This window comes from Amblyomma mixtum, chromosome 3 (assembly GCF_055824585.1).
Source record: "Amblyomma mixtum isolate Tamu chromosome 3, ASM5582458v1, whole genome shotgun sequence".
NCBI lineage: Eukaryota > Metazoa > Arthropoda > Arachnida > Ixodida > Ixodidae > Amblyomma > Amblyomma mixtum.
This window is the reverse complement of record NC_143014.1, coordinates 169867943-169886174: the sequence shown is the minus strand read 5'-3', so window position 1 is coordinate 169886174 and position 18232 is coordinate 169867943. Positions and strand designations below refer to the sequence as shown.

At 47.9% G+C, this 18232-nt stretch overlaps 1 protein-coding gene and 1 long non-coding RNA gene across 2 annotated transcripts in view; one reads left to right on the top strand and one right to left on the bottom strand.

Moving 5' to 3' along the window:
* Positions 1–246: 246 nt before the first annotated feature.
* Positions 247–2294, top strand: LOC149352683 (uncharacterized). Its single transcript, XR_016289546.1, has 2 exons — positions 247–318; positions 2110–2294. It is a non-coding gene; the product is annotated as an uncharacterized LOC149352683 (long non-coding RNA).
* Positions 2295–6750: 4456 nt separating this feature from the next.
* LOC149352682 (uncharacterized) overlaps positions 6751–18232 on the bottom strand; it is a 37003-nt gene continuing 25521 nt past the window's right edge. Inside the window, exons 3-4 of the mRNA XM_089575716.1 lie at positions 14024–14190; positions 6751–7044 (exon numbers count right to left, since the gene is read on the bottom strand). Of these exons, the coding sequence (XP_089431842.1) occupies positions 6751–7044; positions 14024–14190 (461 nt within the window). The remainder of the gene's footprint in view (positions 7045–14023; positions 14191–18232) is intronic.

Below are 18232 nucleotides of genomic sequence, written 5' to 3'. Positions count from 1 at the left end.
TGCTAAGGAAGGCATTGGTGGCGCCACCCTTCACTGTCGTGTCTGTTGCACAGAGCTAGAAGCCGGACTCTGCAGTGTGCTACGCACTTTCCTGCCGGGCGAGCAATTTCCGGTTATACCCGTTGCATCCACTTGTTTTCCCTTTGAAATCATGGTACAGCGCCACACTTGTGCGTTTTGAGGAAGAAGACAGTTTTGACGTCGTTAAAATGACCTGAGCCAAGCATGCATGGGATGATGAACCATCGGAAGGATCCAGGGTGCAAGTGAGCGGGAAATACCAAGGTTTCTGTGAACCTGCAATCATCAATATTTCAGGTAAGCGTGAACAACCATTTACTGTTTTTCCCGTATTGCTTTGTTGTTTGCCTTTGTCAATGCTGTCGGCAGTTTTCGATGATAGGGCTATAAATTAAGCTAAATGGCATCATAATGCATGATTTATTTGTAAGCTGGGCTATATGCAGTCGAAGAGTAATCTCTCATTTTTCAGTAGCGAAATTTTTACCGCCACCGAGTTGCGTTCCTGCCAGCGGTAGTTCAAGTGCATGATATGAATTGTGTAACGCAAAAAACATAGACTAACCTCGCTATGCACATTGCGGGGCTAGTTAGGGATGTATTTTCTAAGTAACGAGACGTAGACAACAACCTGTCATGGATTCTGTTATATGCACGTATCAGGAACTGAGCCCTTTTCATTGTCGTAAGTAATAGTGCTAATTCTATTTTAACACGGGATCAGCATTGCTGCGTTCTGCGTATCCAATTAGGTTACAATTGCCCCATTACATTTGCCACAAGGCTTGCGCTCTACAGCTAAGCAGGAGCAGTGGAATGAAGAGCTGGTACGCGTTTTATTTCGGGTGGTTAGTGTGTACGAACGTTTTTCAGAAACAATTGGCGTATACCTGTTTCCGTTCGCGGTTGTGCCAGGAAACTTTAATGGTAAAGCCCGAAAAAAAAAAGCATGAGACTAAGGTTTTAAAGGGGCATCGCGATGATTTGCTCTGTACCAGTTAATATTATTAAATAGATTCATCATGCGTTCCAGAGACCAGAGCAAAAAGAATTATTGAAATCGGAGCATGCAAGCCAAAGTTATTCCACTCTGAAAATTCGAAATGAAAAGCTCAGACGAAAACGCATTTCACTCTCCCATTTCACTCACCCAGTACCGAGATTGGGCGCAACCAATCAGAACCGCGCCTAGCGCCCACGCAGCGGAAGCGTGCATGCAGTTGTTGCTTTGTCGGGGCTGTAGACAGCCTCGCATTTTAACGGCGTCTTCCCCCCGTGTACGCGACGCCGTAGTAAGGGCAGGGGTGACTAACGACAAAGGAAGCTCCCCGAAGTTTCTTTTTTAGTCGGAATGTAAGGCTGTCAGCGGTAGCCACCCTCCCCCCCAAACTCGACTCCCGTCTCCTGTCCGGCCTTTCTCTTCACATTTTGGGCAAGGTGTGTCGACTGGCTTTTTTTTTCGCTGCCGTCTTGGTATGGTCACGGCCGGTCTCGACGCGCGCGCTTTCTGGTCTGAGCCAACGTTATTTGAACAGCGCTGGCCGCCATGAAGGTTTTAAGCCGAATGGAAAGTGTCGCCCCTAGCTGTATTCTTGTTAGTTTTCGTTCGCTTTCCCTGCTTCTTTCCAGTTTTTGTGGCATGCGAAAAAGCTTTCTGTACTCAGAGACAAAATATTTTGGATCCATTTCGCAAGTATGAAGGAACAATATGCAAACTGGACGCCCAAACAATGAGAAATGCGTCGCCCTATCTGGATGCCACCTCATTTCCGCTGCCGCAAATGGCCGCCGCGTTGCGACACCATCGGCTCGAAACAAGCATTTCTAGCGAAGATTAAAATATCAACAATTATGATTTCGGTGATCTCATTGCGCGTTCAGGACTCACAATGTCCCTTACTCTGCATACAAAGATTAAAGAACCCATGCTTTATGTACGTCGCAGGGCACCTTTAATATCCCACAATGGATTTTACGGTAGGGTGTCTCGGATTCAGTGCATAATTCTTCGACTTATGCTACTGTGGCCGTGTGCACAAGTTCTGCGCAGATTTATATTATGATCGCTCAAAATTATCTCCCACGCAGCCTACACAACGGCCCTGCCGACCAAGAAGGGGCGGGAGCTCTCCGGAAAGCTGCTGTTGCTGGCCGTGGGCACTAAACTCAGCGAAATAAGGAGCGAGAAAGAAAAGCATCGACGATAAGAAGCATACAGAACTATAGAACCACAAGAGCATTAAATGTACCCCAATAAAATTTCCTGCGCAATTTCTGTGTGGTAATTGTGTTACTTTGTGTTACTTGTGTTACCTATGCTATAAGCTTATCAGGAGCTTTAGAGCAGCATAAAACCGAGTGGTTTTTCAATTTAAAGCAGCACTTAGAGATGTATTGGATGCCATTTTTTAACGTTTACACACTTTTATTTTACAAAGTGCGAGAGATATGTCGGTTTGGTCAGTGCCGGTGGACCGTACAGCAAGACGGGCATTATGTACGTAATAGAGCTCAATAATCTGAAAAATGATTAATTATATTTAACTAATCAGCTTTCATAATTTTGATTTTGGGGCGTAAGTCTGTATCGCGAAAATGAAGGCCGTAAGTAAAAAAAGATAACCTTAGCTTTGAAATTTTCGTAATCGTTAATGTGGTTCGAAATACTGAACATACACACTTGCAAGCTCAGTGAATTGCCTTGTCCGCTTCGCATATTCATAAACGCGTCGCTTCGTCGCCGAATTCAAAGATAATTTTTCTACATCATAAAATACACAAACGGTGTCCGCGTTTGATGCATAAAAAAAGTGACCGACACTTTTATGCATTTTCAATGCGGGTAAACCAACTCAGCGAGCTTTGAAATGCGCAAAATCTGGCGCTCGATATTTCAAACCACTATAACAATTAAAAAAAAATTAGAAACTGCGCTCACCTTTTACGATTACGGCCTTTAATTTCGCAACATAATATTCCCCTTAGAATCAAAATAAAATGTTCATTAGTTAATGTTAGTTAATTGATCGCCTATTAAATCAGGTTTATCGCTTACATAATGTTAACCATCCTGTATAACCCCTCCTACACAGCACCAACGTATCTCTCAAAGTTTTAAAATAAAAATCTGCGTCAAAAATTTAAGCTGTATTACATATCTGAAGTAGTAGCGGTAAGGACGTACTGCACAGTCGCTTACGTCTGCATGTGGCGATAACGGCATATGTATGACAGCATTCTGCAATGGTTGTAACTAATTTCATTGCATCTTTTGCTTGGCCGCCCTCCATCACTGTTTGGAGACGCCATGCCCCAGATTCACTCTTTATTGGCTAATGCGATAGAAGGCCACGGCGCTGTTGCAGGCAGTCACTGAGAGCGAGCAGTAAAGAACTCGAATGAGAATAGTTTTACTGGCTGTGATGCTGGTGTGGTTCTAAAGTAGCAGCCTGCAACATTGGAGAAGGGGAGCCTAGGTGCTAGCAGAGATTGCAGATGAAGCGCGCCGCAAATCGTTGGATTTCTTCAATTTTTTTTCGTACCGTCGCCTTCGGTAGATCTCCCCGTATGAGGGCACATATACATTGGCTGCCATTTATTATATATTTCCGTATGAAAGCTTATAAGGTTTTCATAAGGGAGTAATCACTCATTTTCATTCCGCCAAGCAGTCACACGGCTACAAAGGGACCCGACACAGCTTCCACAGAAACTTTTGCTCGTTCGTAAGAAGATTCGTCCTGGTCTGGGGACATGGTGTATGACTGTGCTTGGATGGATGCGAAAAAGTAATTAATGCCTTAGTGGAAGTCTGCTCCGCCTTAGGGCAAATTTCCCCTCAACATTTAACCAAAAGTATATAAGGTTATGTGCAGATCTGTCAGTATATGTTCGTATATAGAACTAGCGCCATATATAAGCTCCAGCCAAATATTGACATATACAGATTTATCTATATTTGGCCATATATGGCCCATATAAGTATATTCATCCATATATGACTGTTCGCAGATATGGCTATATACGGATTTGGCCGTATCTGGGTATATAAAGACCATATATAGAAATCCCATATATGGCCTCCATCAGATATGGTCATATAAGGATAGGACATATCTGGCTATATAAGGACCATATATACATATATTTCCTTATATAAGTTCAATCCATATATGAATATATAGGGAATTGGGCATATCAGGCCATATTTGCCAGATATATCCATATATGAGTTCAATCATGATATGGATATATAGGGAATTGGGCATATCAGGCCATATATGCCAGATATATCCTTATATGAGTTCAATCATGATATGAATATATAGGGAATTGGGCATATCAGGCCATATATGCCAGATATATTCATATATTGTCATATATGAGTTCAGTCATGATATGGATATATAGGGAATTGGGCATATCAGGACATATACCACCATATATACATATATTTCCTTATATGAGTTCCATTCAGATAATGGTATATAGGGAATTGGGCATATCAGGTTATATACGCCCGTATATTCATATAAGACCTTATATGCCCAATCCCCTATTTGTTCATATCTGGATTTTTTCATATCAAACCAGATATGACATTTCCGTACGGGAGCTAACGTAATTTCACATGGTTTCCTAGATAGAGTTAAATTCCTCACCTAACCAGTACGATCACGCCTTATTCTATCAGTATGCAGCGAGGAAGTAAGGTAAGTCGGATAATGGGGTTTTTAGCTGCTCAGAGGGTTTAACGAGTGAATCAACGAGAGTCGTTTGCAGATCTGGAGATGTAGCGGCCTGGTTAGGGAGGTGGTTTGGTGGGGAGTACGTATTCCGTTTGAGTAAGCGCCGTAGCTTCGGCGCTGAAAAAAAATGCACTGTCTTTGTCAAAGGTAACCAGGCTGCATGGCTTGCTTCTAGCTTGTATAGTGGAGCCCTTGTGGCTTTCCTAAAGATCGAAAGGTTTTGGAAGGTAAGAAGGCCCCCAGTCCTTACCTTTAACGACCATTCAGCTCCAGAGAAGCCTTAAGGGCTCCACTGTACGAGCTAGAAGCAAACCATGCAGCCTGGTTACTTTTGACAAAGACTGTACATCATAACGCATGGTTTGATCTGTTTCGGCTCCTTAACCCTCTCATGTATACGGGCCTCATATGATGACAGGTATTTTATCTTATTATAGAATTCGTCACTTCCAGCGTGTCACTAGCCGCATGGAGCCCTAACTCCATTCATTCATTCATTCATTCATTCATTCATTCACTCACTCACGATATTGACAAGCCTGAAGCTTAAGTGGGCCGATGGCAACACCGAGGAAAGCAGGTTTTGCCAACAAGGAACGACACGCTTCAACACACGGACGGCGCGCCGACAGGGTGAGAACAGGCAAGCGTTAGCGAACGCCTGTGTTGTCAGCCTGTCGTGTTCTCTTCGCTGCGCGGTGGAAGAGAAACCAAAACTAAACGTGAAGATGCGCTCGGGATGGCGAGAAAGCAAGAAATGAGTTTTATTCTTGCGTGACGAAAAGTTACAGAAAAAAAAAAAAAACGGCCGGCTGGCTGACACAAAAAGGAAAAACGCGTTATGTTCACACAAAGTTGAAAATGTCAAAGGGGCTTGAATGGCTCTGCACAGATGTTGCTGTTGCTCCTGATGCCCACGCAGAGCTGTGTCCGAAAAGGTTGGTGCGAGGTAGCTAGAAGTGCACCCGTGACGCCAGCAGCGCGTGCTAAAAATAAATACGCTGCGACGTGGCATGAGGACAGTTTTGCAGGAGCCAGCAGACACATTCAACGCACCCGTTTTTAGCACCTGAAAAAAAAAAAAAAAGCAGCAGGAACCGCCCGCGTTCAGCGCTGCCCTCACGAATGTTCAAGCCATGCCGTTGTTGCCAGCCCTCCATTGCTGCCGGCCGAAGTCGAGCTTAGTGCTCAGCTTACTTGCCCCTCTTGCCGCGCGGGGCGTTCTTGAGCACCGTCACGTTGTTGTAGTTCCCTTCGGAGCGCATGGGGCAGTGGGAGCGCGTGTGGCTCCTGTCCCCAGTGGCACCGCATATCTCGCACCGGTGGGCCCTCAGTATGGGACACATGACAACGTCAGTGTGGGGATCGCGCAGCACGTGGCTGCGGCAGTACGACCGTGACTCTCCCTGCTGCCGGCAGTAGCTGCACTCCAGCAGTTGCTGCTGGTTGCGGCGGTAGCGCTGGTGACGCTGCGGTGGAGGATGAGGGTGGGAGTTGGCATGGCGAGGTGCCGGCTGGTGCATCATGGGGCGAGTCTGGGGGAACGCTTGCGGGCGTGGTTGAGGAGGCCGCTGCGTGCGCGGCTGTGCATGCATCTGGCCGCGCAGCTGATGGGCTGGCTGCTGCTGCTGCTGTGGTTGACCCTTTGGTTGCTGAGCTTTCTGTTGCGGCTGTTGCTGCTGTTGTGGGTGGGGGTGTTGCTGAGTCTTGGGCTGCGCTTTTTGCTGCGCTTGAGCCTGCGCTGATGGCTGCGACTGAGCATTAGCCTTTGGCTGGGCATGAGTTTTCGGCTGTCCCTGGGCTTGATGGGCCTCAGCTTGAGGCTGGTTTTGAGCTTGAGGCTGCGCTTGACCTTTCGGCTGTTCTTGACCTTTCGGCTGTTCTTGACCTTTCGGCTGTTCTTGACCTTTCGGCTGTTCTTGACCTTTCGGTTGTTCTTGACCTTTCGGTTGTTCTTGAACTTCCAGCTGTTCTTGACCATTCAGCTGTTCTTGATCTTTCGGCTGTTCTTGATCTTTCGGCTGTTCTTGACCTTTCGGCTGTTCTTGACCTTTCGGTTGCTCTTGACCTTTTGGCTGCTCTTGACCTTTCTGCAGCGCCTGAGCTTGCGCTTGAGCTTGCACTTGCGGCTGGGCTTGAGCTTTGGACTTGGACTTATGAGGTCTCTGGACAGATGCCACCTTTGTGGCGCCTTTGCCGGCCTTAGTGCCAGACGAGAATGGCGGAAATGGTCTGGCCATGCGGATTGAGTCCCCTTCTTGCGGTTGCGGATTATCTGCAGTGTTCAAAAATCCAGTTCACAGCGACAATGTACGCATGTACTACATGCGGAGCCAAAGTAAACGTCGCATTGATGCTGCGATTGAGCTGCAATAACGCGAGATCTAGCGGGCTCAACGCAAGGCGATGACGGCGGTCACGAGAAACCGCAGCTCCGGCCAAGAATGATCATAAAAAAAAGAATGAATGAATGAATGATCAGAAATTCCGCAAGACCACACCTACTGTGCACCCATATCTGAAGTAAAGTGATCCGTTCACTTTACTTCAGCTTCCTCAAGCTGCAGTATACTGCGTGAGCACCGGAATAAACTCTCAAAGTGTTACTCAGTAGGCTCTCAACTCTTTAAAGGCACCCGAACATTTTTGGCCCAAGCAAATTCCATGTTGCGATTTTGAGGCCTCATAAATGCATACGCGTCCGGGTGGTTTCACAGCTATCATAAGCACCAACCCGCCCCGAATAATTAATCTTTACAAAATTTCCACTGTTAGAATTCGCGCTTCGATTCCACGAAGCAAAAAGAGGTAAGCATCAGATAGTTTTTAGGGCTAGACGCAGTGCGGAGGCTACATGCGCCAACAAAGCACGTGCAGATGCTATAGCGCTTGTATACACGCTAGACCGACAGTAGCAACAGTCGGTGTCAGTATCGCGGCGGCGCCATCTATGTCGCAATGCCTCTTCGCTGACCTACGGACAGGTGTCGCCGAGTGCAGTCGGCTGAAGCGAGCGTGGCAGGATGACTATTGGTCGCACCGCAGAAGTGTGCCGCCTGCTCTCGGCAGAAGCCACAGGCACCTTTGGCACCTTTCGCTTAGCTCCAGCCACTCCCAGAGCTTGCGAAGCTCCAGCAGCTTTTCGCGTGTTTCGCAGGACGTTAGCTCTGTATACTATATGCACTTCATCGCAATCGGCGTTTGCCTCTCAACCACTTATGGCGTGTTCCAATCGGCGATCCGAGCAACTCGCCGAATTCGCAAAGCAACAAGACATCCGTCGCGGTCCACTCAGAGATCAGGATCTGAATTGTAATCGCCCACTGACACACACACTTCGGTTTCAAGGAGGAAGAAAACTTGCTCTGGATCGCCGATTGAAATACGTCATTAGATAGGGCATGCTGCCACCATTTCTACAATTATTCAGAGCCAACCCGCAGCTTCGGTTCCACGTTCAGAGAGCATGAGCAGCCACAACTTTCCACAGATCCCCCGGGATAGCGCCACCGAACCTCTGTTTCAATTCTGTTCTCGCTAACAGTGGAGTCCAGGCCGCTCAGCGCGGCGCGTTACACGTAGTACTACTCCCAAACTGCAATAAGTACTGTGAAGCGCCTTAATTTCGTCGAGCACTACAGGTCGCTTAGCACTCTCTAGACGAACCGCCGCGTGTCTACGCTCCGACTCGTCGTGAAAGGTTCACTAGCGACATGGGTGAAGTACGGTGGGTCTTGTTCTCGCATCTTGAAGTCGCCGTCTACGAAAAGATCATGAACGGCAGCTTGGGCGAGCTGCCGACCGTGACAACAGCACGGCGGCACAGCCTCTCTCAAGCTCTGTGTTAGTCGTAGTTTACGAGTCGCTCGTAATGAAGGATGCAGTACGTCTCATCTGCACGGAGCGCAGCCCGAAACCGTCAGCCTTTTCCTTTCACCTTTTTAATGATCCCCACGTGCACAGATGTATTCATTTCAGGCTGCCTAAAGTGAGCGTGCGCTGCTCTACAGCGAAGGAGGCCCGTTCTGGAACACCGGATAGTACACAACTTCCTATCGCGTTTCGCACGACGCAAGGAGTAAATCACGATACTCTAGGACTTATTAATAATCTAACGTACCATAACGAGCCTATCAGTACACCTCCGAATTCTTACATGACTCAAAGAAATTCTGCTGAGTGTCGTCGAGTGCGATCTTTATCTACAGGGCATTTCTTTTTATTTCAGTGAAGACACCGTAGAACAGGAAGTTATTCAGAGCATCTTCATTAATTATTCAATTAACATACACAAATATACCTGCAAGAGGTATCTGGCTCACCAGATGATCCAGCCTCAAAAGCGGCGCCCAGTAGCTTTATAATCGCATTTTGATAAGAGATATATGCTGAATAAAATGGATCACCACATGAACGTTGACGTAACGGGCTGCATTAGCCAACAGCAACAGACAACGTCGACGCTGTGTGCATTTTCACTTCTTGCCCACAGTATGTTTTAGCATAAAATTATTTTACGCTTTTAGGGCAGGAAATTGTCACAAAGTTTTGAAATACGGTGTAGGTGTGAATTCACCCTACACTCCGTCTCAAGACATTCTCGTGCAACGCGTCCACGGAACGCGTCGCGTGAGCCGGTTGAGGAAGCGAACGGGCAAAGTCACAGTCCTCCTTCGCTTTAGAAGACGCAGTGTTGAAATATAGAATGTGTTACAGTCGAATTGACAGGGGAAGATTAAAAAGGGGAGGGGGGGCACCCTCACTACACTAAGCGCGAAATCTTATGTGAAAATCATAAAAAAAAACTTTTTCGACGTAGACAAGTCCAAGAAATCAATCCCACAAAAAAGGAGCGCCCCCTTCCCCACTCGCGCGCTTCAAGATTGACCCATAAATTTGACCCTGCGAGAAGAATCCACGTCAGGTGACGTATCATTTTCTACACCACCGTGAGTTTAGCTGAAAAATTTTGCTCTAGGCGCAGTACAAAAGGGTGATTGCTGGGCAAGTCCTCCAAGGAACGGCAGTAGTACAAGCTGCTGCTAGCCACACCGTTCTTGCGGGGTATAGCCAAATCGATTTTTAGTTTCATGATTTGCAGTTACAGGCCTAGCTCGCACCACTTCCCTTACGCATGTGAGTCGTCCGGTGCAGCCTCAACGGAGAGGCCCGAAAAATGAAAGGCACTTTCTTTTCCCGAAAGGGCAGCAGTTAAGGGAGCAACACGAAAACGAAATAAAAATAAATTAGTTCAATCCGCACCGCTTTTGCCACAACCACTCAAACCGCGCAACTTCTGGATGGACGCACCATCTTTCGACGAACGCTTAAGTTCTCTAACACCGTATGTAGCCAGCGCACCAAAGCATACGTACAGAGCGCGTCCACTAGCATGACAGAATATAGTGCACAAAGGCACCTCACTCGAGGCCTCGGGAAGCCTCTTCACGATCTGAGCATTTGAAAGGAAGGCAAGCGTGAACGAGACAACGGGAACAAGTCGGACAGAAAGGCCCCTTCGTCGTGGGCATCCTTAAAGGGCCACTGACCAGGGTCCGGACATTTTTCAAAAACAAGCCCACTGCATAGATGAGGCATCGAAGATAACCTCTGCAAAATACTAGAGCCATGCGCGCCCCGAAAAGCTGCGAAAATTCAAATTAAAGCCCGCTCGTTCTTTCCTTCAACAAAAACGGCCCCGCCCCACTACTCTGAACCCCGTTGACGTCATGGGGGGTTACTTTCGCTAAAGGCACTCCATTGGTGCATCGTTCTGACTGACGGGAGAAGGTTGGGCGTAGCCTTGGCGTCGCGTCGTCTGCACAGCGCTTTCCGCAGCGCCTTCTGTTCTGGCACATGCCTACAAGCCCGCATGAAGGAACAAAAAAAAAAACTGCGGAGGGAGCGTGCGGCGACAGCCTTGAACCCTAGCCATAAAAAGTAAAAAATAGTGAAACTAGTAAATAGTAAAGTCTAGGTGGTCGAGCCGATCGCGCCTCTCGATCGTTCAGTGTGCGGAGAAAATGCAAAAACCAAGAAAAATTCTTTTGAGGGCGGGGCCATGACGTAACATGTGACGCACTCCACAGATACCACGCCTCCGGCTTACATCAGAGAAGGAACGGGTGATTTTGCCTTGCCGAGCCTACTCGAGGAGCAGCGGGAGAGAAAAATCTCAAGGAGGGAACGGAAGGAGAGGAGGCTCGCTCCAAGAGCGGTAGAGAGTGTTTGCGAGCCGAGGGTGGTCACGGGCCCTTTAAGGTGAAGCATCATTTGACTGAAATGCGTTTTGAAACAAAAAAGAAACAATGAGTTCAGCACTGCAGTCCCATGCGTGCTTTACACGGACCGTGCAGTCCAATAAGAAACAATGGCAAAAGGTTCGCGATCACGTTCAGTTACGATCAGATATCGCGCCCTGTGGGAATTTAAACTGACGTCTCCCTGCACTGCTCCCTGCATGATGTCCCAGAACAAAATTGCATTCCTGCGCTCAATAAAATGGTGCGCGAAGATCTCCGGTGCGCCACACGGACGACAGCTAAAAGAAGATACAATAACGCCTTTCCTGCGGAGCCAAGATTTAATGGGCAGACTTCAATTGCCGGAGCTTCGATGAGCAGTTTGAACAAAAATGCTTCGGTTCAAGGAGAAATCTGCTTTTCACTTAAGCGCTAACCCGTTACGTCCAAAAGGCTCAAGTAACGACAGCGGTACAGATGTAAAGGTTTTGGAATTTTTCAACAGTAAGTGAAAATACTGGGTGCTGCGCTGTTTCTCCACTTTGTATTGCTTCAGGCCACTCTTTCCTGAACAGCGAGAACTCGCACCCCGAGTACAAGCTTAAGTCGGCATACATCGACTGATCACTGCATCCTAATGACAAAGAGACTACTTTCGCAGTAATCTGAGCTTTTATGAGCTGGAAAGACCGAAACAATGAAATGCAAGCAGCGCCGCCACACGACGTTTTCACATATTAAATGCAATAATGTCGTCGTCTCGGTAAGAATCTCTGAGGCTGGACCACACCGCCATTCAATTCCAGGTCGTGATCACGCAATCTTTGAGCACAAAAATCACGAGTTCGAATTGAAAAAAAAAGTTTAATTTAAACTCAAATTTCCTCACATTACAGAGTTTCTTGCTGTCAAATAAGCGTCAGTAGAGCCACAAAAAGCCAAACAATCGATTTTCGATAGCCGTAAATGAATGTGGCTGTCCTCAGTAACCCTTCCTAGTGCCCATCGTGCAGATTCCCTTACAAGCGCAGCTCCCGAAGGCCCAGCATTCACAACAGCTTAGAGAGATGCCAAAAGAGCAGCCAGATTTTTTTTTTAGGTATATTTGCTGACCCCATCATTTCAGAGCTATTTACGGTTAAGTCAAAGTGATGCTCAAACTGGCCAACAATTTTTTTTTAATTTTGAATGTTATTATGTAACGACCAGTTCTGGCACTAAAAATGAAAACTGGTACTTTCGAACTGTTTTTTTTTTCTATTGCTTTGACTTTCTCATGCGATACAATTAGAAGCTTCATGGGGCCAAAATGCGCTGTCGGTCAGAAAATTCGCCCACTGAGTGGAGAGAAGTTACGTCATCATACATTCCCATTGGCTGGAGGAAAGTGACGTCACCATACCGGAGCGTTCCTATTTGCTGAGGAAGTGACGTCATCGGGCCAGAAGTGACGTCATTTCCGCTAAGGCATCGACCGTTGCTAATGCTATCACACTGCCAATACATAACAGAATTAGGTGTCCCTGCGACTTTTTTGCAGTGCGGAAGCCCGGAGGCATATAAGCGTTCTGCGAAGAGCTTTAGAAGTCTGTTAATAATGCTTTCACAGGTTCGAATAATCTCAGGAAGGCTGCTGTAAAAAAAAAAATCCTAAATACCACTGTTTTCTATTTCAAAAAACTGCAGGAAGGTCCCTGCGAGGAACGCGCAAGTGTGCGAAGCATTTTGGCTCACGTTGAATGAGGGAAGCCGTGCGGGCAAGCGGTTCAGAGAAGCCGTACGCGATGGCGTACAGGTACCCTCCTGCTTGCCGTGCGGCGCGATGCTGCAGTCGTCCGCACTCAATAATTCTAGCGCTTTCTTCCATAGTTCCCTACCGCGTACGCCTCGCTTAGACGACACGTTGCCATCGCATACCGCTTCATAAAGCGCTTCCTTATGCGACTCCTAATTCCTTAAGTAGGCTTCTCCACGTTGCGTTCTACCCTATTGCGTTCTAATCGCGTCACTGGCCTTCAGTAAGACTAGGGTAAAGTGCTGAATTCGAATGCTAGTGCTTGACAGGCGCACGCGTTGTCGCGGAAGCCATCTTGGAATGTTCCGCTTTGTACAACACACAAGCTACGCCGATCTATGGTACCATAGTACATGCCTATACTATTCCTCTTTATAACTCAGTGGTTCCGCCATTAGATTAGCATGCAACGTGGAGGTGAAGCCCGCTTGACGCTTATGAGCGTTTCTCGCAAGGGTCCCCTCAAAAGCTCGAAATAAAGGACGGCCGTTGCAGAGCGATTTCCTTTACGTCTGTACTGCAAGAACCGATGGTTCCTTCTTCAGCGACGTACGGCTCATTAATACACTTTTAGCGGGCTTTTATTTTCAGGCGCCAAGCTTCACCGCATGCAAAGACCGCTGTGCCTGACCTGTAGCTGGTCTTTCACAGTGCCGCGTGCGCTCATGGCAATTGCCGCGAAAAACAAGACTACGCAGGTGGGCTAACAAACAAAATACATGACAAGCAGCATATAAATAAATGAGACGGAAGCGCAGTAGCGTGTGATGCGCCTGATTCTTCGTGGGCTTTTCAAAAAGCTCAAGATATGTTCATCAATTTCGCGTAAAATGGCAGTTAAAAATCCCCCCTCTTTTCTTTATCCGACAGATACCATATCAGGGCGCAATTAAACCCAAACACCACCTGCGAACAGAACACAATGTTCGGCGGTCAAGTCGCGTGATTCGTGGCACTGCGCAGAGAGTCCTGTGATTTCCATCGACAGCTTAAACAACGATGCCAGGCAGTGCTCGCGTTTGAATCTAGTCTGGTACTAAAGGGGCTTCCCCACGTGCTCCTAAAAGAATTTCGAGATGTCGCTTTCACTCACGCTAAAACGAGTGGTGCACTATTTTTTTAAAAAATGGTCGCGCGGCTACAGCTCGAAGCGTTGTCACATGCGCATGCAGTACGACGTAATCACCTGTATCCGTCTGCTTGTGAGCAACCTCTACTTGCTCGCCACCCTCGGCACCCTCGGCACCCTCGCCACCCACAGCTCCCTCGCCACCCACAGCATCCTCGGCACCCTCAGCACCCGGTGTTCCATCGGGTTTCTCCGGCGGCTGAGTGGAATCGGGACGCTGGTCAGTGTTCTCCTCTCCTTGGCCAGCGAAGAACCCTGCGTGGCGTAGCGTGGGCGGTCAATGAGCGAAAAAATACAAAACTAGCAGGAAGATACAAGCTGCACCGAAGACCTACCGAAATATCGGAGCCAGTTACAGCTCAGCGCCGTTGCTTGCCCAGCGATGGGTTTATATTAAAACCAACATAAGCAGATGCACAACTACAGGCCAACGCTTTGCCTCATGATCGTGTCTAGGGTGTCGGATCTCGGCACCAGAGACTGGCACTGGGAAACTTTCGCTGACCCCTCGAATGCGGGTGAATGGTTCGTCTGCTTCGGCCTTTAAAATCACCAGACACGCAAGCCCGTTGAAGCTACGCTCTTACTTGCCTGCAAGCCTAACCGTAATGTAGCATTCGTTTTTCTGCATTTCGAGTTCCGTAGTGAGAGAACGCAAAGCGTCCAGTTGCAGTCAGGCGTCTAGGTCTACTCTGAATTCAGTTATACCGCACGACGCGCGCACGCCATCCACACAGCGCAACCTTGATTTGGTGAACGGTTAAACGTTTACTCTCTCTCCCTCAGAAACAGCGGAGCCAAGGATTCTCTCTGTTTTTCGGCAACGTGGGCTCGCGACATTCGCTATGTGAGAGGCCAAGAGGAAAAATAAAAATAAAAACACCCTGCCCGCATCGCCTATGGCACAACGGGCTTCGGGCAAACGACATATTTGCAGAAGTGGTGTCTAGTTGATGTGCTGTCACTCAGAAACCACTGCTGGCACGTCTTCCGTGTTTGGGCTGTGTGTCCGGACGGGTGAACTTACATATGCTGCTATACACAACAATAAACCGTCTCTATCGTAGTGATGAATTCATCTCGCTTCCAGTTGCAATCTTGGTGGAGATTACGACGACTGCGTCCCGACAGACGGGTGCCACAGCTGTACGCCGGGTGCCAGAAGGCAGCGCGCAGAACACACCTTTTTCACGCGACGCCCGCATGTGTCACTAACTCGAAAAGCATCTGCGCATCCTTTCTGATAAAACCAAATTTATTCACGACTTCGGGGGGAAGTAGTCTTGGGGGGAAGGGAGACACATGGACGCTTCGACGGTTCAACGAGAGTCGCTTCAGCAACCCTTAGTGTCTATTGCGCTTTTTTTCGTCTTAATTTTAAGCATGAAATTAAAATGCTTCTACGCTCTGTCGCGCTCGTTTTCAGCGACTCAATTCCGAAGGACGTAAAGGAAGTTTCAGCACACGCCTGCTTGCTGAAAAGTCGCCACTTGGGACATCGGAGGCTAAATTTGGAGATGTTTTGCAATCGCCTTTCTTACAGCCCGTTTGCTGAACACACCCTAGAAAACGACGTCAAAAAATCAATATTCCTAATCACTCATATACTTACTTTCCCGAAGCACATGACTGTTTCACGCCATTCTTTTACTTCAAATTTGCAGTTTCTTTGAATATGTGCTAAGAACTGGAGCTCAAATGAACCGTACAGGGTACAGCCTTTGTCAAAGGCTTAATGACCAAAGGGGTTTCAGTCTGGGCCTCGCCTTGAAGCTCGTTACACACACTCAGCGTACCAAACCTCTTAAAGGTAAGAGGAACACTGGTACCCCCCTCTGTTCGTTAGGACTTCCACAAATGCTACACAAGCCGCACTACAGAGCTTAGAAGCAAACCTCCCCGGGCTCTAAACTTTTGACGAAGTCTGCACGTTCTCCTGGTCTGAAGGCTGACAACATTCTAAAAATTGAAATCTCAAGTGGAAGATCTCTAACTTCTCTGCAACATAAGCGAAACAGCGCTTCCGTAAGAAGGATTTCTTTAGAATTGGAATTTTATTTCAGAATATGAGAAACGTGAAATCCTTAAGAAATGGTTCCCGAAGCTGCACGCGGCCTATGAGGGACTCTGTAATGGAGAGCTTGGGATTAATTTCGACCACCAGGGGTTTTTCAATGCGCACCGACACTGCACAGGACATCTTGCCCCTCGTCAAATTGCGGGGCCGGTATTCGATCCCGCGATCCTAGGCTCAGCACTCGAGCCACCACGACGTGCGAGATCCCCAGATATTAAAAACATGACTGCAACACCAACTGAAACTTGCAGTTTCCTTAATACATTTGTAGGAGATAGAAAAGGGACCTGTTGGGAGCTCACATACTGCACTGAAGGTGACGGCGACTTCCACTGCAGTAGCACACGTGGGTCGTATGCCCGTTAGGGTAGCGCGCAGCTGGCGTGCCCATCCCATGCAACCATTGCGTTGTGCACAAGGTAGGAGCTTGCAGCAACAGCCGTTCGTTCGCATGGGAAAAAACCACGCGTCGGCGATCATTGTAAGTGCGGTTCGGTCTGTGTTGAGGCATGATGCGAGATAAGGAAGCCAATCTTTTTGTTTCTCCTTTGGCGCGAGCTTGCTTTAATTACCCAGAAAAGATTATCTAAAAATTAACCACAGCGCAGCGCGCCATTCCTGCCAGTAACCTTGACGCTTCCGTTAGCGCGATTTCCGTTAAACCCCAACTCAAACGACACTTCCTGGGCATACGCGCTCAGCCTGGGCGCTCTTGGCGTACGCCGGAACGGACGTCAAAAAGGGGCATGCATCTCCATGTCCCTGGTGCTGGCTCGCTCCCCCTCTCGAGTCGAGGGAAAGAATTTTAAGCCATGAAGAAAAGAGTCACCGAGACTCCCGTGGTCCTCCGATCGTTGTAAACCGGACCCGGCTTCCGACGCGTACGCGAGCGCCCGTGCGCTGGCGCTGATATCTGGCACGGACAGATATCGGCGCCTCGCCGAGGTTCGCTGGCGTCTCCTGCAGTGCGCATGCGCACTGCAGGAGACGCCAGCGAACCTCGGCGCCTGCATAACTTATTTGCAAACATATTCATGTTTATGCACCTCTTCAGGCATGCATGCATGCGTGTAAAAACGTGTCGGCATATACGATGACGGCTGCTACATTTTTGCTATTCCACTCTGCGAAGAGAAGACGGCGCCGGGGGGTGGGGGAGGCGCACTGAAGAGAACGTAATGAAGTGTAACTTTTAGGTCGCATGCATCGAATTCGGTCACGTGGCGGGATACAACGATAGCACCAAACGTTCAGCGCAGAGCTAACGTAATTTCACATGGTTTCCTAGATAGAGTTAAATTCCTCACCTAACCAGTACGATCACGCCTTATTCTATCAGTATGCAGCGAGGAAGTAAGGTAAGTCGGATTATGGGGTTTTTAGCTGCTCAGAGGGTTTAACGAGTGAATCAACGAGAGTCGTTTGCAGATCTGGAGATGTAGCGGCCTGGTTAGGGAGGTGGTTTGGTGGGGAGTACGTATTCCGTTTGAGTAAGCGCCGTAGCTTCGGCGCTGAAAAAAAATGCACTGTCTTTGTCAAAGGTAACCAGGCTGCATGGCTTGCTTCTAGCTTGTATAGTGGAGCCCTTGTGGCTTTCCTAAAGATCGAAAGGTTTTGGAAGGTAAGAAGGCCCCCAGTCCTTACCTTTAACGACCATTCAGCTCCAGAGAAGCCTTAAGGGCTCCACTGTACGAGCTAGAAGCAAACCATGCAGCCTGGTTACTTTTGACAAAGACTGTACATCATAACGCATGGTTTGATCTGTTTCGGCTCCTTAACCCTCTCATGTATACGGGCCTCATATGATGACAGGTATTTTATCTTATTATAGAATTCGTCACTTCCAGCGTGTCACTAGCCGCATGGAGCCCTAACTCCATTCATTCATTCATTCATTCATTCATTCATTCATTCATTCATTCATTCATTCATTCACTCACTCACGATATTGACAAGCCTGAAGCTTAAGTGGGCCGATGGCAACACCGAGGAAAGCAGGTTTTGCCAACAAGGAACGACACGCTTCAACACACGGACGGCGCGCCGACAGGGTGAGAACAGGCAAGCGTTAGCGAACGCCTGTGTTGTCAGCCTGTCGTGTTCTCTTCGCTGCGCGGTGGAAGAGAAACCAAAACTAAACGTGAAGATGCGCTCGGGATGGCGAGAAAGCAAGAAATGAGTTTTATTCTTGCGTGACGAAAAGTTACAGAAAAAAAAAAA